General features: G+C 44.1%; 1 protein-coding gene across 9 annotated transcripts in view; it reads right to left on the bottom strand.

Moving 5' to 3' along the window:
- SORCS1 (sortilin related VPS10 domain containing receptor 1) overlaps window positions 1-25,261 on the bottom strand; it is a 1,093,315-nt gene that overhangs the window by 314,946 nt on the left and 753,108 nt on the right. For all 9 annotated transcript variants that reach the window (XM_073595916.1, XM_073595919.1, XM_073595918.1 and 6 more), the window contains exons 9-10: window positions 11,160-11,339; window positions 8,989-9,135 (exon numbers count right to left, since the gene is read on the bottom strand). In XM_073595916.1, the coding sequence (XP_073452017.1) occupies window positions 8,989-9,135; window positions 11,160-11,339 (327 nt within the window). The remainder of the gene's footprint in view (window positions 1-8,988; window positions 9,136-11,159; window positions 11,340-25,261) is intronic.

Raw genomic sequence — 25,261 nt, 5'->3', positions numbered from 1 at the left:
CCAGCAGAAAGGAGCTGGAAGGGGGCAGGCCACCTCATAAATATCCATGAGCCATGCCAGTATGGGCAGGCAGGTGGAATATGGAGATGGAGAGCTAAGAAGGCTGTTGATCGCCCTTGAGGGCGGCCTCTAGTCTGGGGGGGTGACTTCGGGCCTGAGGCTCGGGTGCTGCAAGATTCCCCCAAAACACACAGAGGAAGCCCTACCTGGTGGCACGGGAGCAAGGAGAGGACAGCAGGAGCAGATTAGCTTGTCTGGGAGATCTCCTGAGAGTCAATCGGGTGGGCTGGTGAGTGTCAGTCTGGAGGACTGTGGTAGACAAGTTAGCCTGGAGCGCTAGTGCAAGGGGCAGCTGCAGGCAGGTGGGTTGGCAGTGCCTGAAGAAGTAGAACTGGGATCAGTGACCACAGAGAGGAAGTACTGAAAAGTGTGAGCTGTGTCACCCTAGCTGTTCTCTGACTCTGAGTGCCTGTGGAAATTCGGTGTGCCTGGCTGTGCAGGGTGGGGGATTACACTCTACTTGTGGCTCCTTATGGGATGCGCTACAAATACAAATAATGCAAATGTTGTATAAAGAGACTGTTATCTGTATATAATTGTTAGCAAAACACATAAAAAAACACACATAGTAGTAAAAGGACCACAAAACAGTTATCAGTGAGCTAATCTCCTAAAATATTTCTAGTTCTGTCCAGCTGCTTTTGTGATTCATAAACATCTATCAGACGGCACAGCCAGGATGGTGATACCACTTTCTCTGCACCACTTGCCTACCGTCCCACATTTTAAAGCAGAACTCTATTTAGCAATAGGGATGAGCCGAACACCCTCCGGTCCGGTTTGAACCAGAACATGCGAACAGGCAAAAAGTTTGAGCGAACATTCGAACCCTATTAAAGTCTATGGGACACAAACATGAAAAATCAAAAGTGGTAATTTTAAAGGCTTATATGCAAGTTGTTGTCATAAAAAGTGTTTGAGGACCTGGGTCCTGCCCCAGGGGACATGTATCAATGCAAAAAAAAGTTTTTAAAACAACCGTTTTTTCAGGAGCAGTGATTTTAATAATGCTTAAAGTAAAACAATAAAAATGAAATATTCCTTTAAATATTGTGCCTGGGGGTCCCCTTAGTCTGCCAGTAAAATGGCACATCTGTGTGATGTGTAGAACAGTGCCGCAGAAAAATAACATTTTGCTGCGGCACTGTAATTTAAGGAAAGAATGTAATTTAAACTTGCTCGCGGCTGTAAAGTATTGCCAGCTCCGTTAATATAGATTGAAAATCAAGTAAAAAATCTGCATGGGTTCCCCTCTGAGTCCATATCAGGCCCTTCAGATCTGGTATGGATTTGAAGGGGAACTATATGCCAAAATTAAATGCAGCCTGGTGTACAGGATGGGGGGGGGGGGCAAGCGAGTGCCCCTCCCCTCAACTATACCAGGCCACATGCCCTCAACATGGGGAGGGTACTTTGGGGTCCCTAAACTACCCCAGATCCCGCCCCCTCCTATGTGAATGGGTATCGGGTACATTGTACCCCTACCCATCCACCAAAAAAGTGTCAAAAAGTAAAAACCACAATAGACAGTTTTGGCCAATTCCTTTATTAAAAAAGAAAAAAAAAAAGTGTCCCACGATGTCCATCCATTTTCAATCACGCCGCCCGACGGACCCAAAAAATAGAAAAAAAAGAAAAAGAAAAAAATTGTGGGGGGGAGGCCCTTGTCCTCATCCACATGAAGACAAGGTGCTTTGCCCATGATGAAGGCATGTGATTTTATTTATTTCAGGAGGGGGGGCACATGCTCATCCCTCCCTTTGCCTGGCTGCCACTACACCAACTTGGGAAAACAACCTGGGAACAACTCAGCGGGCCCTTTGGGAATGAGCAGTCATGGATGAGCTGAACTGCCCTTTGGGTCTGGTATGAATTTTTAGGGGGGCCTCACATTTTTTTTTTAAGGGAAAGATTCCCCTTAAAATCCATACCAGACCAAAAGGGCAGTTTAGCTCATCCCTGACCTCTCATCCCCAAAGGGCCCGCTGAGTTGTTCCCAGGTTGTTTTCCCAAGTTGGTGTAGTGGCAGCCAGGCACACAGCAACAGTCACTCTTTCTGGTTCAATGAACAGTCTAGGGGTGTCTTTTTGATGTTTAATTGCAAATTGAACTTGGATAGGTTGCAGGGAGTTGTGGGATACTCCAGCAACGATGGACAATAAAAGGACACTCCTAACTTTGTCAAAGCTTCTTAGTTTAGTCCCTTTAGTAGCAGCTAAGGGAATGAGCAACACTGCAACACCAAAGGAAATGTCCCAATTTGAGAAAGCACTGGTACTGATGCACAAGGGTTAGGAACAGCAAACAGTCACTAGGATCCTACACTCAGGTCTGTCCCTGGATACTTGGATGCCTCCTTCCAATATCAGCCAGATATGTCTCCTGTGGATTCTCCAGACCGGTTCCTAAGTGAAATCCCTTAATAAGCTCCATAAAGTTTTACAACAAGACAAGTTCCGAACCCCCCCAGCCCTAGAATAACTGGGACCTTAATGGACACATGTAGAACCACAGCTGGGCTTCCCAGAAGGGTGACAGTCCTTCAAGCTGGGAACGTCTCCTCCTGGACAAGAACCAGGCTGCCTCAGGCCCCAGGCTATTTATGAACTCCCCAGCCTCCTACTGGGCACCCTTCTCTAGGGATTGGCTGAGACAACATACATATTCAAACTGTTGATTTGCCTCTTCCAACCCACTATATTCTAGAATCCTCCAGAAGGCAGGGAGAAGCAATAAAACCTGCAGCAAGTGAAGCCCAGAACAGAACAAAGTAATCACAAACTGCTCCACTACGTAATTACAGGGGAGCCAAAAAAAACTAAATTTATATAGCAACCTATCTAGGATGGTGCTACACCTAGTAGGGAGATAAAGGGAGGGGCAGAAGAGCTAGTCCAGCACCAACAGTAATTAGATACATCAAGAAGAGAAGAGGGTTATGATGTGCAAGGGACGAGGAGACTGAGCTAAGGAACGGACTCTTCCTGGAGTTCCTAAATTTGCTAGCAGGTTCAGAGGCACATTGCAAATAAAAAGAACACCATTTATGGGAGAACTGGAAGTAAGCATTTCAAATATTTGATTTCCTGTGATTTTACCTACAGTATTTTTAAATTGGTGACAGGTTCTCTTTACGGTCATTTTGTCTACTTTTTTCTGCACTTAAAAACTCATTTCAAACACAACCAGTGCTGGGTTCTTGGCTCTGAAAACCAATGTCCCCTATAAAGAGACCTCTGAGCCTCTGCAAATGTTTATTTTGTTACATATCGTCTTTCGATTTCCGATGCTAACTTTTATACCATATCCCATTTTCACTTAATGCATTGTATTACATTGTATAGTCCTATGACCTGGATTTTATTTTCTGAAATGGAGGTCAGAAGAGATAAAACTTTCATATCAAGCGATGGCATTACCATGCCATGCAGATGTAAAGCTCCAAATGCAGCTCCCTTCCCCCATCTTGTGGTCACGCTTAGAACTGCACACGCCAAATAAAGATTCCACTAAAAACTTTACTCTGAATTCCACCAGCCCATTTGGTTGATTCATTTCGGCAATAAATTGATATTTGCTTATCTTAATTTGTCTGGATTTCAACGGAATGCTGTTTTTAAAGATCTATTTCTATTCTGGATTTCCCCATAGCTGCCGTCATGGCAAATATCACAGAGCGTTGTGAAATAACTCACGTTTTGTTAAGCGTCTGCTGTAATGACGGTGCTAAAAGCCGCATTAACATTTACTGGAAGTAGTTATGTATATTTTTATAGAGGGGGAAAGACCAAAATAGATCTTCGTGCAGCTCTTAAAATTAATTTGTGGTTATTATGTCAATGTATAAAAACACTGTTAAAAGAAAAGCGATACTGAGCAAATATGAGGGCTTTCATTGCTGACCTTTCCTTTTGAAAATGCCAGTTGCCTGGCTCTTAGGCTGATCTAATAGGTTTAGTAATTACTGAGTCACTGACCTGGGATAAGGATGCTGATTATGGCCTCATTTAAACGGCACCAAGTTTTATACACAAGAACTTGCCCCCAGAAGCTTCCAGCAAGATCCAGCAATATAGGGCGTACACACGGTCGGACTTTGTTCGGACATTCCGACAACAAAATCCTAGGATTTTTTCCGACGGATGTTGGCTCAAACTTGTCTTGCATACACACGGTCACACAAAGTCGTCAGAAAATCCGATCGTTCTAAACGCGGTGACGTAAAACAAGTACGTCAGGACTATAAACGGCGCAGTGGCCAATAGCTTTCATCTCTTTATTTATTCTGAGCATGCGTGGCACTTTGTCCGTCGGATTTGTGTACACACGATCGGAATTTCCGACAACGGATTTTGTTGTCGGAAAATTTTATCTCCTGCTCTCCAACTTTGTGTGTCGGAAAATCCGATGGAAAATGTCCGATGGAGCCCACACACGGTCGGAATTTCCGACAACACGCTCCGATTGGACATTTTCCATCGGAAAATCCGACCGTGTGTACGGGCCATTACAGTGCTCAGTAGGTATATAATGTTTCATTAACCCCTTCCTGCCTGCCCTAGGATCCCTTTGAAGAGTTCTGAATACCCAGGGGGTGGAAGAATTGGCAATCATTTGACCACTGTGATTGGCTGTCACGGTGTTCCATCGGCTACTGATCATTAGTGTGGACCAAGTGCTGTCTCTGCTATCTTGGTCTCTGTGCTGGGAGCGTGCAGTGTGTATGCTACTAGCACAGAAAAGCATCAGCCACCCAGCGACATGTGTGTGGTATGTGGGCGATAAAGCCCACCCTTTTGCCACCGCCTATATGTGTTACACATGCGGCAAGTGGTTAATGTTTAAATGCGTAAAGTCTTACAGCGTGCAACCACCATTGACTTCTGTCACCTGCATCCTGGCAATGCAGAGCGCAAATCCAGCCCCAAACAGGCAGTCAGTTCCCTATCAGGTACACTCTAATGCCCCGTACACACGGTCGGACATTGATCGGACATTCCGACAACGAAATCCTAGGATTTTTTCCGACAGATGTTGGCTCAAACTTGTCTTGCATACACACGGTCACACAAAGTTGTTGGAAAATCCGATCGTTCTAAACGCGGTGATGTAAAACACGTACGTCGGGACTATAAACGGGGCAGTGGCCAATAGCTTTCATCTCTTTATTTATTCTGAGCATGCGTGGCACTTTGTCCGTCGGATTTGTGTACACACAATCGGACTTTCCGACGGATTTTGTTGTCGGAAAATTTTATCTCCTGCTCTCAAACTTTGTGTGTCGGAAAATCCGATGGAAAATGTGTGATGGAGCCCACACACGGTCGGAATTTCCGACAACAAGGTCCTATCACACATTTTCCATCGGAAAATCCGACCGTGTGTACAGGGCATTACAGCTCGACCAATCAAATTCTACACATACAGAACTGGTTCCTCCCACCAACCAATGGGCAGCGGACCTGATGGAGAACTGCATCACTGTAAAACTATTCTGGCTGAGTCCCCTTACATTCCAACAACAGGTCTGCTTTTATGGCCAGTAGGAGGAGCCATTTCTGCCTATACAGAATTTGATTGGCTGAGCCAGTCAATTTAACCAGTCATCAGGAGTGGACCTAATGGGGATCTGCAACACTGTAAAACTATTCTGGCACTGACCCTGACATATCCCATCAGGTCCATTTTTGCAACCGTTGGAGAAAGCTGTTGTTGCCTTTGTGGGATTTGATTAGCTCGGTCAATCGAATTCTACATAGGCAGAAATGGCGCCTTCTACTGGCCATAAAAATGGACCTGATGGGATATGTCCATATTGTTTTACAGTGTTTCGGTTCCCCATCAAGTCCACTCCTGATGAGTGGCTAAATTGGCTGGCTCAGCCAGTCACATTCTACATAAGCAGAAATTGCTCCTCCTACTGGCCATTAAAGCAGACCTAATAGAATACTCTAATGATGGGACACTATTCCTTCCACTGACACCAATTATGGAGCACTATTGCTTCCACTGACACCAATGATGGGACACTGTTCCTTCCACTAACACCAATGACGGGGGCACTATTCCTCCCACTGACTTCAATTATGGGGCACTATTGCTTCCAATGACACCAATGATGGGGACTTTTCCTCCCACTGACACCAATGATGGGCACTATTCCTCCCACCAACGCCAGTGATGGGGACTATTCCTTCCACTGACACTAATGATGGGCACTATTCCTTCCACTAACACCAATGATGGGGACCATTCCTCCCACTGACACTAATGATGGGAACTATTCCTTCCACTGACACCAATAATAGGGAAATATTCTTCCCACTAAAACCAATGATAGGGCACTATTTCTCCCACTGGCACAAATGATGGCGCACTCCCCCCCCCCCCCCCCCCCAAATACCAAAGATTGCATTGTTTTCTCCCACAATGCCAGGGCATTTTCTACTCCCAACAGTCCGGCCTCCCTAAAATCTGAAGGACAGTAAACTGACAGTAAAGTTTAGAAAGTTTGGAGACCCCTGAACTAGACTGATTAATGAGTCAGAGTGAACAAACTGCTGCTGTGTGCCTGGCTGCCTCTGCACTAATCTTGGGAAAGATCAGTTAAATTGCAACGGCTCCTACGGGGGTAGAGCTACACATTAAATATATAAAACCAAAACATGTTCCATTTTACTTACAGCAATATCAATAATTTTCCCCGTCATGAACATAAAGCCCGGCTTCCCTAATGAGAATTAACATTCATCTGTAAAACAAATCCTTCTATTTTACTTCAAAAGGTGCGATTTGTAGAGGGCTTCATATTGATCACCCCACCAAGGAGATGTGAATTACACACTCAGCGGCTGTTTTATAATGAATACAATAGATTTGCTGATTTTAGGTCATCAATATGTTTTATAGAATTCCTTTGTCTGGTCTTCTGCATAAACCTTTTTTTTTTTTCTCCACATTAAAATTCGATATTTATGTGGATTGATCTGGACTGTAACTAGGAAGATATTACATCGGTCTAAAAATATCCATGCTGCGCTAATGTTGGAATAAAATCAGGGGCCTAGCCATAAGATTGTTCTTTGTTTCTTTGATTTATGAAAGAATGGAAAGCTGTGATAAAAATGACATCAATAGAAAACTGTGAAGAGTTTGTGGTTAGGGTGAAATATAAGGCAAAAAAGCTCAATTTAAATGCACAGTCTCTCATGTGCTGAAATTGCCTACTCTGATTTCACTGAACACTGGAAACTCTTCAAGACGGACATTCACCCATCAAGGCATTTGAATATTTGCATAACTCCTCCCAAGTGCCAACCTACTGCTTGTATCAGGGCTGAGGGCTCTTGACAGGAGTACTGGAATACTGAGACACAGAGGCGTGCGCACATGGTGTGCCGGGTGTGCCTGGGCACACCCTAATCACCCCATTTACATTAGGCTTATGGCTCTGTGTGTCGATGGGATCATGGGAAAAATCTCCCACTGTGCAACTCTGCTTATGGAGAGAAGTATGGAAGCATTTCTCTCTCATTCTGAATCTGCAGGCAAGGGAGATCATGCGCCGATGGGGCCCCAAGGAAGACTGTGTGTGTGTGTGCATATATATATATATATATATATATATATATATATATATATATTTATACACACAAATGTACAGTATATATGTTTGAGCTTTGATGTGCACACCCTAATGCAATAGGCTGCGCACACCTATGCTGAGGCAACAGTAACAGGCAACATCTCATGGCTGGTGAGAGGGGCCAGCAGGGTTGTGTACATAGCTTCCTCCAAAACAACACAGTACTCTGCTGGCCCCTTCCACCAGCCATGAGCTTTCTGCATTGGATAGAGAAGCACAGAGTCCCAGTGATGGGTCTCTGTGGGCCTAACTGGGTCCAAATTAATGGCTTGCCGACTGTAAAACTTATATATATGGTGGCAAGGTAGCTCTCCTGCACAGGATCATGTACCTACAGTAGTACGTGATCCTGCACTCCCGGGTCTGGGGCGCACATGCACGCCGGCGGCAACCCGCTCCCATTGTGATTGGACACAGCGGGAGCTAAACTGTGGGTACTGCGGACTTGATGTCAGCCAGCACCAATCGGTCATTAGGCACAGAGCCAGAACAATGATCTGCCTATGTAAACAAGGCAGATCGCATTCTGTCAGTAGGGAAGGCATTGATCCTGTGTTCCTCCAAAGCAGGAACATGGATCAATGCCTTCCCCTAGTAAAAACACCTCCCCCACAGTACAAAAGCACTGGCTAGGCACACAGTTAACCCTTTGATCGCCCCTGATGTTAACCCCTTCCCAACCAGTGTCATTAGTACAGTGACAGTGCATATATTTAGCACTGATCACTGTATTACTGTGCCACTGGTCCCCAAAAAAGTGTCAAAAGTGTCAGTTTGTGTTGAATTTTTAGGCCGTGATATCGCAGTCCTGTTATAAGTGGCTGCAGTACTACTTTTACTTTACTAGTTTATTAGTAAAAAATATAAATAAATAAGAACTTCATAAAATAATCCCATAGTTTGTAGATGCTATAACTTTTGCACAAAACAATCAATATACTCTTATTGGGATTTGTTTTACCAAAAATATGTAGCAGAATACATATTGGCCTACAATGATGAAGACATTAGATTTTTTACATTTTCTTATATGATGTGTTTTATAGCAGAAAGTAAAAAATGTTTTTTTTTTTCAAAATTGTTGGTCTAAAATAAAAACCGCAGGGGTGATCAAATACCACCAAAAGAAAGCTCTATTTGTGGGGGAAAAAAAACACATACATTTTATTTGGGTACAGCATTGCACAACCACGCAATTGTCAGTTAAAATAACTCAGTGCCGTATTACAAAAAATGGCCTGGTCATGTTGATTGGGGGGGAGGGAAGCATGAAGGGCACTCACCAGCACACAGTTGACAGGATCCCCCCGTAGATCGACATCTGGGGCCTGTAGAAGAGTCCAGTCTCTCCCCTTATTGTACGTGATAAACGTCTTCACTTGGCTGTCAATCTTCTTGTTCGCTAAGAACATCCCCTTTATCCCTGCTACCTGGGAAAAATGGATGCAGCTGAGAAAACAACCACTTTAGACAGTCCCTTAGGTATATATACTGTGTATATATATATATATATATATATATATATATATATATATATATATATATATATTTTTTTTTTTTTAAACAATCCTGTTACATTTACTGGGGTTTTATACAGATGTTTAGCATTAATATGTTGACATAAAATCTTAATTGTATACACATTTAGCAAATAAGGTGCACCAATGATGCTTGTTTTGCACAGCATGTTGGGTTCCCTAAACAGAGAGCACAACAGTAGCTTCTCCCTTTGAGACTGCCAGTCTCTAATCGAAACATTTTTTTTCTATAATCATTGTCACAATGTGGGAGATTTACTAGAACTGGTGTACCCAGAATCTGGTGCTGCTGTGTATTGTAGCCAATTAGCTTCTAACTTCAGCTTGTTCAATTAAACTGTGACAATAAAACCTAGAATCTGATTGGTTACTATGTACAGCTGCACTACATTCTGGGTGCACCAATTTTAGTAAATTTTCTTCAATGTAACATTAACAATATAACTCAACATTTCGAAAATACAAAGGATTCCTTTTTTAAGCATCTCTACTCCAAGAAAGGAACCCTTTTCTGTTCTTAAACCTATAATTATATGGTGGATTTACAATATGTGGGAGGAACTCACAATAAACACTGCTTCTATTTGAATGATGAAGGTGATGTGAATCTTTTGCATTTAGGTTGGATGACACCAACAATCTTCTCACTACAGCACCATGCATGGCTGTGACTTCACATCTGCTGGTGTGTGAACGGGATATAAATCTTGATAAGGCTATATCCATCTGGTAATTGGTAGCCCAAGGCTCCATCCACCTGGTGATTGGTCGAGGAAAGCTACTGTTTACTTGGTGATGGATCATCCAAGACTACCATCCACCTAATGATTAGTTGCCCAAGGATCCTTCCACCTGGTGATGGGTCACTCTCTGTCCACCTGTGCTGGGTTGCCCAAGCTTACCATCCACCCAGTAATTGGTCGTCCAAGGCTCCTTCCACCCAGTGGAAGTGCTCCAATACGGGGAGGAAATGTGTTCACCACAACTGGAAGACAACAGCTTCACTACATAACAGTGCATGACTGTGGCTTCCTGTCTGCTGATGTACAAATAAAATACTATTAATGATAAGGCTCCCTCCACTCTACGATTGGTTGCTCAAGGCTCTGTCCACCTAGTATTGGTTGCCCAAAGCTACTATCCACCCAGTAATGGGTCATCCAAGGCACCCTTTATCCCAGTGATTAATTACCCAAGTGCTCCATTATGGGGAGGTAATGTGTTTGCTACACCTGTGGCTTCCTATCTGCTGATGTGCGAATAAAATACTATTTCTGATAAGGCTCCCTTAACCTAATGATTAGTTGCTCATGGCTCTGTCCACCTACTGATTGGTCGCCCAAGATAGGTCATCCAAGGATCCTTCTACCTAGTGATTGATCACCCAAGTCTCTGTCCACCTGGTAATTGGTTGCCCAAACATCAAGTGCTCAATTATGGGGAGGCAATGTGTTGTCCACACCTAGATGTTTTGAGTATTTCTCCAAGTTGCAGAAGTGAATTGAAGTGGTGGGGTAGCGAGTGCAAGTTAAGAAGATGCACCTATTGTAAAAAAAAAAGCCTTTTACTTTGTCTTGTATCTGCCTTTTTAACAGAATCTTTTGTCCCAATAGTTGTGCATACCTGTGTAAATGGGGATGGGGTGAGACAACATATTAAACTGCATTATGTGTGAAGTCTAGTTTGTATCTGAAACCCAACACACTTTGCCTAAAACTAGCCTAATTTCCCACAGCTTGGTTAACATTTTGTTGATCTCCTTTTTACTTTCTATAGGTGAATCCAAAAGGAGGAAGCAGACAGATAAATAAGCGTTCACATGACATACCTATTAGTAAGCTTTGCGTTATCTCTGGTATTCTCCTTTAAGTTGGGCATACAACATGACCTATACAAAACGGGGGTCCCTGACATACCTCATAGAGATCGATCATGACGTTCCCCTCCGGACTTTTTATGCTCTTCACGTTTTCTAGTGCCAGTGTGAAGAAGATCCCCCTGGTGTCAGAGATGTATAGGTTATAGGTCTCATTCTGATTCCACTCCTGGATGGCGACAAAAACTTGGTTCTCATCCGTGCTGATGACATGCATGTCCTGGAGGAAGGGGAAGAAAAGAGAATTAAAAGGACCTTGCAAAAAATATTTGTTTCAGCATTTTTTTTTAATTATCATCCTTATAGGGCGTACACACGGTCGGACTTTGTTCGGACATTCCGACAACAAAATCCAAGGATTTTTTCCGACGGATGTTGGCTCAAACTTGTCTTGCATACACACGGTCACACAAAGTTGTCGGAAAATCCGATCGTTTTAAACGCGGTGACGTAAAACATGTACGTCGGGACTATAAACGGCGCAGTGGCCAATAGCTTTCATCTCTTTATTTATTCTGAGCATGCGTGGCACTTTGTCCGTCGGATTTGTGTACACACGATCGGAATTTCCGACAATGGATTTTGTTGTCGGAAAATTTTATCTCCTGCTCTCCAACTTTGTGTGTCGGAAAATCCGATGGAAAATGTCTGATGGAGCCCACACACGGTCGGAATTTCCGACAACACGCTCCGATTGGACATTTTCCATCGGAAAATCCGACCGTGTGTACGGGCCATTAGTTGTATCCCAATGCTGCTAATCTCCTGTGGGTTTATTGCCACTTCCTGTCTACATGTAGTCCATGAATGGCAGTGGGTGTGATGGAGAAATGTCAAATTTTCCTATTAAAGTTGTCCCACAATATCTAAGAAGGCCTCCAATTTCCTGGTCACCTTAGCTGACTTCATACCAAAGGAATGTCATTACAAACTGACCAAGTCCTTAAAAAGGCCATGCTGCTTTCAGTGGAGGTTGACCAGGACACAAGTCCTATATACTACAGCTATAACTTGGAATATTCAGTCTCTACTAGGGCGAGCATGCCCCTGGGTCCGATCATCTGTGCCACGCCATATAGAAGCGGGCGGGATTCTGTGGTGAAGAAGTCTGTGTATAAAATCCTAATCAGCTGTTCCTGCCTACAAGATCTGGCATACCTGAGCCCTGAAGACCCTCGTAATAGGGGTCCTACACATCTGTTAAGCGGCCCCCCTTTTTTTTCCCAATATCTGGCTTGTTTAATACAAAGAAGATGACATTCCACATTTGAAGAAAGGACCGCTCACACTGAAAAATATACATTGTTTGAGTTTTCAGGACTTTTATTTTAGCTATTCACTCTTTAGGTGGACTGCATATTACTGGAATAATTAATTTTTTGCTTTTATTCACATTCAATGTTCACATAATATGTATATTTAGGTTGAAGGTGCACCTTTAACCAGTGTGTTTTGGCATCAGTAGCGCACCTGACTTTATTCACTACTTGACAAAACTGGATATTCAAGTTTTTTTTGGGTTGCAGCACTATTTGTCATCATCATTTTTAATCGGTTTAATAATCCTAATTTTTAAAGCGTTGTAGGAAGTTGGGGTTAGCCGGATTGCTTGTGTTACAAGACATATCTATAACCATGACTGTTAATGATCATCATAGATATGTCTTGTTACAGCCCTGATAAAGGGGAATTGTTTGGCCTCCATAACACATTGGATTATTTTTTCTTCCTGTTGTCTTAATTGTATCAGCATTAAATGATGATGGACTCCTAAAATGACCACCTGAAACTCTTTTTGTCAATTTCACTTGGATTTCTCAGTGGAGGCTTTTTCCCTTTTTATAGGGTTCCCCAACTTTGAGCTGCAGAGGTACAATCACCAAACCTAATCAACAACCTGAGTGACAATTACAAGTGTCCAGAGCCTCACATCCACCCTTTCAGGGATAGAATGTTGTCACCCTATTACAGGAAGTGCACCTACATTGCACCTACCTGGATTTTCAGTGGTATATTTCTCACCAATGCTTTTGGGAACATTTCTTGTAAAGCCCTGTTTGATGTAATTTAAAGGGTCAGTTCCCCCAAATGTGACTCTTTAGTGGAGTTCTTGGGTCTGCAGACCTGCTGTGCCCATTATGAGGAGCTCCCAGCATCCCACCATCCCTGTGCTGAGTTCCTGGGTTTGTACACCTATTGTGCCCATTATGAGGTGCTCCCACCATTCTTATACTGAGTTCCTGCGTCTGTACACCTGCTGTGCCCAATATGAGGGGCTCCCACCATCCCTGCTGGATTTTCTTTTATTTTCTATTATTGAGAATGTAACAGGAGAAGCCAAGTCACACCAAGGTGGGCAGGAACAAACAAAACTTCTAGGTGGACAGGAACCTGGAATTATGTCCAAGTGATCTTACTGTTGGAGTATCCAAGGCATATAGGAAGCTAGGGGCTGACTCAGCCTACCAGGCACCTCCTACAAATAAAATATCACGTTTGAGTGAACCAGCCCTTTAAACTGTGTTTTTTTTAAGGGGCCTTTACCCTAAAGTCCTGTCACCCTGCCTCCTTCCCCTTCCTTCTCTTATAGATGGACATTTTTTTTTCTCAATGGGTGACATTAATTTGTGCTAGACAATAATTATGTTTTTCCCCCTACCCTCCCGTGCATTTACAGATGTGCTGCAGGGCTTCAGGTCCCTACATCTACGCACATTTCCTCAACCATATGTGTATGCCTGTTTTTTTTCACGCATGCACAGAGATGCCTGTTAGGCGGAGTCAGGAGATTTTGCTGTATTTGGGCATGTGGAAGAAATTACCTACTTGTTTGCAGATGTTCTGAAGGGTTCTACCATTTGGCACATCTGTGCACATGCTGTAATGGCGGTGCTGAAGTGGAGCAAAGCCGGTACAGAGTGGCACTGAAGTTCTGCTTTAACCTCTTGTCGACCACCCAACCCATTTGTGCAACAACATGGTACATGGGCCTTAATGTATATATGCCTCCATGGTACACTGCTGGCTCCCATCGCACTGACAGCTGCTGGTCACTGCTAATGATCATGAGCAGGTGGGAATGGCTCCCAATCATGTGCCCACTGTGACAGGCAATTGCAGCAATCAAGAACTCTGCCTCCCATTGTTCAGAACACCTTAAAAGGCCAGCAGGGGGTGTCAGTAAGGTGCTAAAGGTTGTAAGTCTTTACATATACCCAGTGAAGTGAGAATCCTCAGGTGATACAGAGAGATGAAGCAAATCCTCCTACATAGGTTGTACCTGTTTATCTGCAGTCTTCTCTACAGACACTCAAAGAATTTATACAGCTTGTCTGAGAGTTCAGAAAGCAGGAGGCGGGGAGCTGAAATTACACTCTGCAGAGCTCAGTGAGGAGAGCTCTGAGAGCTGATTGAAGGGGAGGAACACACTCCCCTTCACACAGCACACAGAAACAGAGCTGAGGTTGTCAATCATAAGCTATGTGCTGGAGCTCCCTCCCTTGTCACCTTTTTTCTCTTAATGTCAGAAAAATGTGTCAGAAGTGACTCATGCTGATAGCAGAGGAAAGAAGCAGCAGACAGAAATTACACTTAGTGCTCTGGATTGAAACAAGTACACAATATAGAGCAGGCATCACTAAATGGCTGACTGCAGGCCGAATCTGGACCCAGTAGCAAAATAGTTGCCTGAGTGTTCTCTCCCCTCTGGCCGCTCGCCTGCTCGCCGCTGCCGCTAACATCCTTGATTACATGGGAGGCGCGGCAGGTCTCTCCCTTTCATCTTCGCATCACTTCCAACCCCCCCCACATTGCCCTACCTTATTCACATAAGCCTGGAAGCGCTGCATGTCCAGACAAAGGGCGGGACTTATCAAGTTACAAAGTGGGTGATTGTTTTGCAAGGCAGTGGGGCGATCCCAAAAACCAATCACCCCCCTTTAACTTGAAAGATCCCGCCCTTTGTCCGGACCTGCCATGCGTGCTTCCCAGGTTGTGTGAATAAGATAGGGCAGTGTGGGGAGGGGGAGAAAGGGGGAATGCTGCAATGATGAAAGGGACAGTCTGACTCTGTAAGTCTGTAATGGGGGGGAGGAGTGATGGAGTGGGGTCTGTAATGGGGGGTCTGTGATGGAGTGTGGTCTGTAATGGGGGTCTGTGATAGAGTGGAGTCTGGAGTGGGGTCTGTAATGGGGGGATTGTGATAGAGTGGAGTCTGTAATGGGGGGTCTGTGATGGAGTAGGGTCTGTAATTGGGGGGGTCTGTGATAGAGTGAAGTCTGTAATGGGGGGGTGTGATGGAGTGGGGTCTGTAATGGAGTGGAGTCTGTAATGGGGGGGGGGGTGTGATGGAGTGGGGTCTGTAATGGGGGGATTGTGATAGAGTGGAGTCTGTAATGGGGGGTCTGTGATGGAGTAGGGTCTGTAATTGGGGGGGGGTCTGTGATAGAGTGAAGTCTGTAATGGGGGGGTGTGATGGAGTGGGGTCTGTAATGGAGTGGAGTCTGTAATGGGGGGGGGGTGTGATGGAGTGGGGTCTGTAATGGGGGGATTGTGATAGAGTGGAGTCTGTAATGGGGGGTCTGTGATGGAGTAGGGTCTGTAATTGGGGGGGTCTGTGATAGAGTGAAGTCTGTAATGGGGGGGTGTGATGGAGTGGGGTCTGTAATGGAGTGGAGTCTGTAATTGGGGGGGGGTGTGGTGGAGTGGGGTCTGTAATGGGGGGTCTGTGATGGAGTGGAGTCTGTAATGGGGGGGTCTGTGACAGAGTAGAGTCTGTAATGGGGGGGTCTGTGATGAAGTAGGGTCTGTAATTGGGGGGGGGTCTGTGATAGAGTGGGGTCTGTGATGGAGTGGAGTCTGTAATGGGGGGTCTGTGATAGAGTGGAGTCTGTAATGGGGGTAGGGGTCTGTGATAGAGTGGGGTCTGTTATGGGGGGGGGTCTGTGATGGAGTGGGGTCTGTAATGGGGGTCTGTGATGGAGGAGGATCTGTGATAGAGTGGTGTCTGTGATGGAGGGGTATCTGTGATAGAGTGGGGTCTGTAATGGAAGGGGATCTGTGATGGAGTGGGGTCTGTAATGGGGGGGTCTGTGATGGAGGGGGATATGTGATGGAGTGAGGATCTGTGATAGAGGGATCTGTGATGGAGGGGGGTCTGTGATGGAGGGGGATATGTGATGGAGTGGGGATCTGTGATAGAGGGATCTGTGATGGAGGGGGGTCTGTGATAGGTCTGTGATGGAGGGGGACTGTGGTGAAGAGGATCTGTAATGGGGGATCTTTGATGGAGGAGGGATCTGTGTTTGTGGGGGGGTCTGTGATGGGAGTTGAGGGGTCTTTAATGGGGGTGGGGGGATCTGTGATGGGGGGTCTTTAAAGGGACACGCTGTGATGGGACAGTCTGTAATGGGTTTGGGGGTCTCTGATGGGTCAGTCTCTGATGGGCTGTGAAGGGGGACTGAGGGCACTGATGTAAGGACTTGTTCACACTTGTGCAGAGATCTATGTTTTTTCTTCCCTAGAAAAACACAGGTATCTACAAGGGCAATAGAAAACAATTGTGACGTGCACGGGAGGCTGTGATGTGAAGGATCTGAGTAATCACCAATATGACGCTCGGACCTCCGCTGGAAGAAAATTCTACTGACCGGACCCCCGTGAACTTTAATTCAGTACCCCTGCTATAGAGGGATATGCTTTGTTCATATTTCATGTTCCAGGTTTAAAACCATGTTAAAGACTTTGCACTACAAAGTACCTGGAGGTACCTCTAAAAGGACACCCATTGTACATTCAGGAAACTCAGACTCTTTGCGCACACTTCCTGGAATTTTCTGGATGGTTGTGTGTACTTACCAAGCACAAATAAAAATGAAATACATTACTATAAAAAGGAGGGTATCTTACAGTGCCCACTATTCGCATTGCAGCATAGTATTATTTTTGTGACAGGTGACAGGTCCTATTTAAGTGCACCTGTACAAACTGGGATCAAACCAGTTATTTGAACAAAGGACATACAATAGACGTCACACTCCATTCCAAGTCCCTGGCAGTCACATGCTCCATTATGAAACACGCTCACTATAAGTCCTGTATAACCCCCTCCTTGGAAAAGGCGAACATCCAATATTGAATCCAAATATTAGTTTGAAATAGTTCTGGTAAAGCCAATATTTATACTGATTATGAAAGATTAGTTCGGGGCTGTATGAAATCTGAACATCCATCCCCCGTATAATGTGCACAATTCAAATACAGCTAACTATGTCAATATATATAAATCATCCCACCTAAATCTAGCAGAACACAATCAATAAAACTGAACGCTGAGTGCAAAAATGTTAAAATATCCCCCAATACTCACAAAGGATATAAATTCATCTGGAGTATGCACCAAATGCCTATGAAAACCCAAATGTTACCATGTAGCAGTGACACCATCACTGTGCTCTACATAACTTGTGCAGAGAACAGAGCTGTGGGAGGGACCCAGCAGGCTCCACCTACCATATAGAAAACTACAGGAGGGGGCGGAGACAAGACCGGTCACCCTGCATAAGGAGAGAGAGCAGCAGTGAGAGGTATAGGGGCTGGGAGTGTGTGTACCTGATTAACCACATCCTGCCTGGCCTATAGCAGAATGACGGCCGGGCGGGGGGTCAGTTACCCAGCAGGATAAGCCGCTTGTGCGCACCCCTGGGGGCATTCAGAGTGACTATCAGTGCTGTGGTGTGACACATTGCATCTCCAATCTCGGTGAAGAGCATATGACGTAGGCTCTTTACCACGTGATCAGCTGTGACCAATCACAGCTGATCACAGCCGTAACCAGGAAGCAGCGGTAATCAGCTTTACTCAGTTCACGCTGACAAGGCACGAGTAGAGGAGAGCCAATCAACAGCTCTCCCAATGGGGGGAGGGGGGTCTGCGCTGATAATCAGCACATTCATTAACAGTGTAGCCCCCATCAGAGGTGCCCACAACAGATGCCAGTCAGTGCCTATCAGATGCCAATCAGTGCAAATAAAAATGCCAATCAGTGCCCATCACAGATCAGTACCAATCACAAATGTCAATCAGTGCCCATCAGTAATGCCTGTCAGTGCCCATCACAGATGCCAATCAATGCCTCATCAGTGCTGCCTATCAGTGCCATCTATCAGTGCCATCTATCAGTGCCACCTATCATTTCCCCTCAGTGCCACCTACCAGTGTCCAGTGCTGACTATTAGTGCCGCATATCAATGCTGCCTATCCGTGCCCATCAGTGCCGCCTATCAGTGCTGCATTTTAATGCCCCCTCATCAGTGCCCATCAGTGCCACCTTATGTGAAAGGGTGGTGGGAGGACAGTAGAGGAGGGGGTGGCAGGAGGACGGGGGGGGGGGCGTCAAAATGCACTTTCGCCTAAGTAAACAAAAATCCTTGTACCGCCCCTGATTACAGGAAAAATCTCACACTGGATTACTGCACAGATCTGGAAGAAATACACAAAGCACACCAAGATTCCAGGAGGAAGAACATATGATGAATGGATTTAGACAATGTTTGCTTATCTTGGAGTTCGACCTAAAACCTAAAGCTAAAACATTTTTTTTTTCTTTTAGATTTGGACAAGGTGGAGAAGGGTTAGAACCCCTTCTTTTTATTGCTGTGTGTGTCCCTGCTAAAGAGATGATTTAAGGGGAGTTTACTACTGATTGTGTCTCTGGGCCAGACAAAAAACAATTCCTTACTATACCAAATCGAGATTAAAATGATATTTTGGCTTTACTTAAACTAAGACATTCATCTAATGCTAGTACACCTTAAAGTGGAGCTTAAACTAGAAAGTATTGTCTTATTACACTTCTAAGAGTGGAAAAGCATCCTTTGTACTGCAATTAGCTGAAGTCAAACCGTGTTTTATTTAAATTCTGTGTCTTTTTGAAGAGTTAAACTGTTAGTAAACCCACAACAGTAAAATCAGTCTGTATATGCAGTAAAGCATGCTTGTTATACTCACTGTGGAACCTAAGGGGTTAATCCTGCGCATTGTGTGGAAAAGGGCTGTTTGATCCTGTCTTCTCCGATCCTCTCCTTCTTCCACTGTTCCCAATCTATCTCCTGATAGTACAGAGCCTTGGGGGCACTCTGCACATGCTCAGTTTGGTGTGTATTACTAGAGAGTTTTTTTTTTTTTTTTTTTACGAGGGTGCATGTGATCAGCACAGGGCCAATCAGCACTATCCAGGCAGAAGAACAGGAGTCATGCAGCCTCATAGGACAGTCAGAGTAGAATGAAAACTCCTCCTACTAGCTTTAACCAGTGCTCGGGCGGACACTGATAGAAGTCACAAGACTGCTATTTACTGCTGATGAGAAAGGGTATTTAGCAGTTTATATTTACTAAAATAATTGCATTTCCATGTTCTGTGTATTGCGGGAGATCAGATATAATGAATGCTGGGTGCTGGGTTTAGTAACACTTTAAAGTAGGGTTCCACCCAAAAAAACAAAAATACCTGAAAAATTAAAAAAAAAAAAAAAAAAAAACATTTGAATATTTTTTTTATTTTTACTTACCTCTAAATGACTGTTGCTAGGTGGTCCCTTGTAGTCTGCCTATTCCTTTGCCTGGGCTGGTGACATCACTTCCCCCCAGGCACAGGAAGGGCTCGGCTCTGCTCCCTCCCTCCTGTCAATCATCTGGGACCCATTAAAGGTCCCAGGTGGTTGAGCGGCCAATCACTGCGCACGGCGCCGCTCGCGCATGCGCAGTGGGTGCCAGGCTGTGAAGCCACAGCCCGGCGCCCACAGTGCCGAGGGGGAGGACGAGCGGGGCTTCGATCCCCCGTATCGCTGGACCCAGGGACAGGTGAGTGTCCAATTAAAAGTCAGCAGCTGCAGTAGTTGTAGCTGCTGACTTTAAATTTTTTTTTTTTTTAATGGAGCCCCTGGGTGGAACTCCTCTTTAAGCTACCTGTGGATGGTGCCAAGTATACTGATCAGACAGACTTGGGTTGATTTACTAAAACTGGAGCACTCAGAATCTGGTGCAGCTGTGCATGGTAGCCAATCAGCTTCTAACTTTAGCTTTTGGCAATAAAACCTAGAAGCTGATTAGTTTCTATGCAGAGCTGCACCAGATTTTGCACTTTTCAATTTTAGTAAATAACCCCCACGGGTCTATGGAGTTATGTCAATGCATAAAGTGGCATTTGAAACATAACCATAGTAATAAACATTTTCTCTGCTACAATACTGGGAAACCTGTTCTGTAGTGCTTGTGGATCAGATGCTTCTGCCACATCCAATAGCTTGCTGGGTGACACCGCTCTCCACTATTGCCACTTTGCTGTTTCTGGTGACTGCTTTGGACCTCTATATGCCCCCCCCCATGTTCCTATTAAGCTTCCAAACACATACCCTCTAACCCCACAGTGTCTGAAAACAAGTTAAAGCAATTGACCAATTGGCTCATGATGTATTACCCCCCACTCTCAGTCTGATTTCTCATTGATGGAGAGTGTGGGAAGATAACATAAAGATGAATTCTGGAGAATCATACTCAGATATATATATATATATATATATATATATATATATACAGTATATACACAAATTAATATAAATGTAAAATTACAGGTTTTTTTTTTTTTGTTTTTTGTTTTACTTGCCAAGTGTTTACTTTAAAGGGTTAAAAACAAATAAATGACAAAGAGGAAAGTGCTTATCATCACTTACTGAATCTCGTTCCAACATCTGCCCAGCACACGGACATAGCGCACAGTCAGCAATACATGGCTGATTATATCTGTGTTGATTAATCAATTTCTATTTTAAACCGTTCTTTCCTAAGACATTTAAGGGCCTTCTATTTTTAGATGGCTTGAAGGGATTGGAGTGCAGAAGAAATTTTTTTTATCTTCCTAGCTTATCTTTTTAGCTTTCCAGAGTCTTTTAAACATGTATTACTATCATCCAGCAGAGGTTGTCCTGGCATACAGCTCTCTGGATCCTGTAGTGAATCATTAAGTTTCCACAGACATATTCTATTGTCCTCTGTCATATTAGCCTTCATCAATACTGGGGCTTGGTCTGATAGTGAAATTACCGTATTGGATATATTTTTCAGGAACTTTAAAAACTGGTGTTCTACAAACATACACTATATTACCAAAAGTATTGGGACACCTACCTTTACACGCACAAGAACTTTAATCGCATCCCAGTCTTAGTACGTAGGGTTCAATATTGAGTTGCCCCACCCTTTACAGCTATAACAGCTTCAACTCTTTTGGGAAGCCTGTCCACAAGGTTCAAGCCTGTCCACAAGGTTCAGGAGTGTGTCTATGGCAATCTTTGGTGGATAAGTTCCATTTTCAATTTTTTGTATATGTTTGAACCATTCTGCTATGGTTCGGGGGATTCAGGGAGCGCCAATGAGATGGGATGCACAGTTTGGCCGCATTGACCAGGTGCATGGCTAGAAAGTGAAAGTAGTCTGATTTTGGGAGGGTGGAGCGGTGTAACAGAAATTGGGCTGGAGAGAAGTCCAGCGGGAGGGTAGAGATCTGGCACGTAAGTCTGTGGACTTCTTCCCAAAATGGTTCAAGGGGGGGCATGACCACCATATATGTAGTAGTGAACCAAACTCCTCGTTACATCGCCAGCATATACAAAGACACTGAATTTCAAAAGAGCCAACTTCCCTAAACTACAAACCTTGCTAGAAGGCATAAATTGGAATAAAATCTTAGGAACAAAGAACACAGAGGATAGATGGGTTCGCTTTAAGAGCATATTAAATAAGGGCATTAGCCAGTGCATCCCATTGGGTAATACATTTACAAGAGCAAACAAAAGTCCTGGATGGCTTAACTCCAATGTAAAAATGCATATAAAAGCAAAAGAGAAGGCCTTCAAAAAATACAAGGTTGAGGGATTATCATCAGCATTCAGACTTTATAAAGAATGCAACAGGAAATGTAAGGGTGCCATTAGGGTGGTTAATATAGAACACAAAAGACACATAGCGGAGGAGAGCGAAAAAGTATGTAAACAGTTAAAAAGGGAGGACAGACCATATTGGCCCCATAAAGAATGAGGAAGGACATCTGGTTACAAAGGATGGGGAGATGGCGAAGGTCTAGAATTTATTCTTCTACTCAGTCTTCACGAGGGAATCGGGGGCTTCAGTAACCAAAACTGCAGTGTTTATCCTCGTGACACATCACAGGAAGCACCCTCATGGCTAACAGAGGACAGAATTAGAATTAGACTTGGGAAACTTAACATTAATAAATCACCAGGACCGGATGTCTTGCACCCGAGGGTACTTGGGGAACTCAGTCAAGTAATTGCCAGACCATTGTTCATAATTTTTACTGACAGTCTACTGACTGGAATGGTACCAGCGGATTGGAGAAAAGCCAATGTAGCACCAATATTTAAAAAGGGCCCAAAATACATCCCTGGGAACTATAGACCAGTTAGCCTAACATCAATAGTATGCAAGCTCTTGGAGGGGATGATAAGGGAATATATACAAGATTTTAGTAATGAAAACAGTATCATTAGCAGTAATGGATTCATGAAGAATCGTTCTTGCCAAACCAATCTATTAACCTTCTATGAGGAGTTGAGTTGTCATCTAGATATAGGAAGGCCTGTAGACCTGGTGTATCTGGATTTTGCAAAAAGAATTTGACACAGTTCCCCATAAATGTTTACTGTACAAAATAAGGTCCGTTGGCATGGACCGTAGGGTGAGTACATGGATTGAAAACTGGCTACAAGGCCGAGTTCAGAGGGTGGTGATAAATGGGGAATACTCATAATGGTCAGGGGTGGGTAGTGGGGTCCCCCAGGGTTCTGTGCCGGGCCCAATCCTATTTAATTTGTTCATAAATGACCAGGAGGATGGGATAAACAGTTCAATCGCTGTATTTGTGGATGATGCTAAGCAGGACAATAACTTCTCCGCAGGATGTGGAAATCTTGCAAGAAGATCTGAACAAATTAATGGGGTGGGCAACTACTGTATATGGCAAATGAGGTTCAATGTAGAAAAATGTAAAATAATGAATTTTTGTGACAAAAATATGAATGCAATCTATACACTGGGGGGAGAACCTCTGGGGGAATCTAGGATGGAGAAGGGCCTGGGGGTCCTAGTAGATGATAGGCTCAGCAATGGCATGCAATGCCAAGCTGCTGCTAACAAAGCAAACAGAATATTGGCATGCATTAAAAAGGGGATCAACTCCAGGGATAAGAAGTGATAAGTCTCCCGCTCTATAAGACTCTGGTCCGGCCACACCTGGTGTATGCTGTCCAGTTCCGGGCAACAGTCCTCAGGAAGGATGTACTGGAAATGGAGCGAGTACAAAGAAGGGCAACAAAGCTAATAAAGGGTCTGGAGGATATTAGTTATGAGGAAAGGTTACGAGCACTGAACTTATTCTCTCTGGAGAAGAGACGCTTGAGAGGGGATATGATTTAAATTCACAAATGCCTTACTGGTGACCCCACAATAGGGATAAAACTTTTTTTGCGGAAGGGAGTTTAAAAAGACACGTGGCCACTCATTAAAATTAGAAGAAAAGAGGTTTAACCTTAAACTATGTAGAGGGTTCTTTACTGTAAGAGCGGCAAGAATGTGGAATTCCCTTTCACAGGCGGTAGTCTCAGTGGGGGGCATCAATAGTTTCATAAAACTATTAGATAAGCACCTGAACAACAGCAACATACAATGTAATACTGACATATAATCACACACATGGGTTGGACTTGATGGACTTGTGTCTTTTTTCAACCTCACCTACTATGTAACTATGTAACTATGTAGCATTGGGGGAGACTGTGGGAGTGAAATTGTGGATTCTAAGAGGGGTCCTATACCACCTGGATAAGATTTTGTAGCCAATTTCTTGCGTTAGAACATTGACTGAGCCCTAGTGGATATATGTTGTATATCATTTCCCATTCATTGTCAGAGAGATCTATAAATAGCTCCTGTTCCCATTTGCGGTTAGCTAAGTTGGATTTGGGTTCATGGTCAGCGAATAACATGGAATAAATGTCCGCCACTCACTAATATATTTAAGCGGATGTATCTGGTTGTGCTATAACTTCACTTTGCTCCATTTTCTTATTTATATGATTAACTGGTTCAAGCCTTGTCAGCACTGAAGTGGGTGGTGAAAGATAAAAAAGTTTCCACACCCTAAGGTGAGAGAGAACCTCATGCAGCACACATCAGGTGGCCTGGGTGTCCATGTCACAATGACAATGCACAGATGTCACTGAAATCGCACCCGAAATCGGGACTGACATGCAGGAGTGAAATCGTGCAAGTTCAGCTGAACTTGCACGGCTTCATTCCTGCAGCTCAGTGTGAACCTGGGCGAAAGCTACACAAATCTGAAATGTATTTGGTTTCAGTCATTGATAAACTTTGCATGCAGTCTTTAGAGTTTGTGCTTCTAAATATACGAAAATGTGACCCAGGGAATAGATAAGGGAAAAAATAAGAAACATAGAATGGATGAAACTTTGTGTTTTCTTAGGTCTTAAAAGGTCCTCTTCTTATACCGCCCAACTTTTTGAGATGGTAATGAGGGACACCCATGTAACAAACCCCAGTAGGGACTGCTGGTGAACTTGGACCCCCCACTCCTGTGCAGCCAGGCACACCAAATTTTCACATCACCCAGAGTCAGAAAACAGTCCGTGACTTTGTTTTGTTCTTTTATTAGAGGGCTAATAACTTGGATAGCGATGGGAGGTTATGGGATGCCCACTTGACTTCAGCAAAACTTTAGGAACATCTTCCTATATACGCATATGTACAGTCTTCTTCACTTTCCTCCTGCACACACTTGTTTGCTCCAGCTGAATCACTTGCATGATCTGACAGGCTTTCAGTCAAATTATCAATAGCCCATTATGGGCAGGAACTCATAGCCCCTCTTTGTGTAGAACAGTTGCAGTGGAAAAGCTTGTACTTCTCCTCTGTGGCCACTGATCCCAGCACCACCTCTTCAGCCACTGCCAACTCACCTGGCTGCAGCTGCCCCTTTACTAGCCCTCCAGGCTAACTCTACACACCAGCCCACCCGGCTGACTCTTCACCAGCCCACCCAGCTGAGTCTTC

Source organism: Aquarana catesbeiana, linkage group LG08, assembly GCF_042186555.1.
Source record: "Aquarana catesbeiana isolate 2022-GZ linkage group LG08, ASM4218655v1, whole genome shotgun sequence".
NCBI lineage: Eukaryota > Metazoa > Chordata > Amphibia > Anura > Ranidae > Aquarana > Aquarana catesbeiana.
This window is presented reverse-complemented; position numbering and strand designations above follow the sequence as displayed.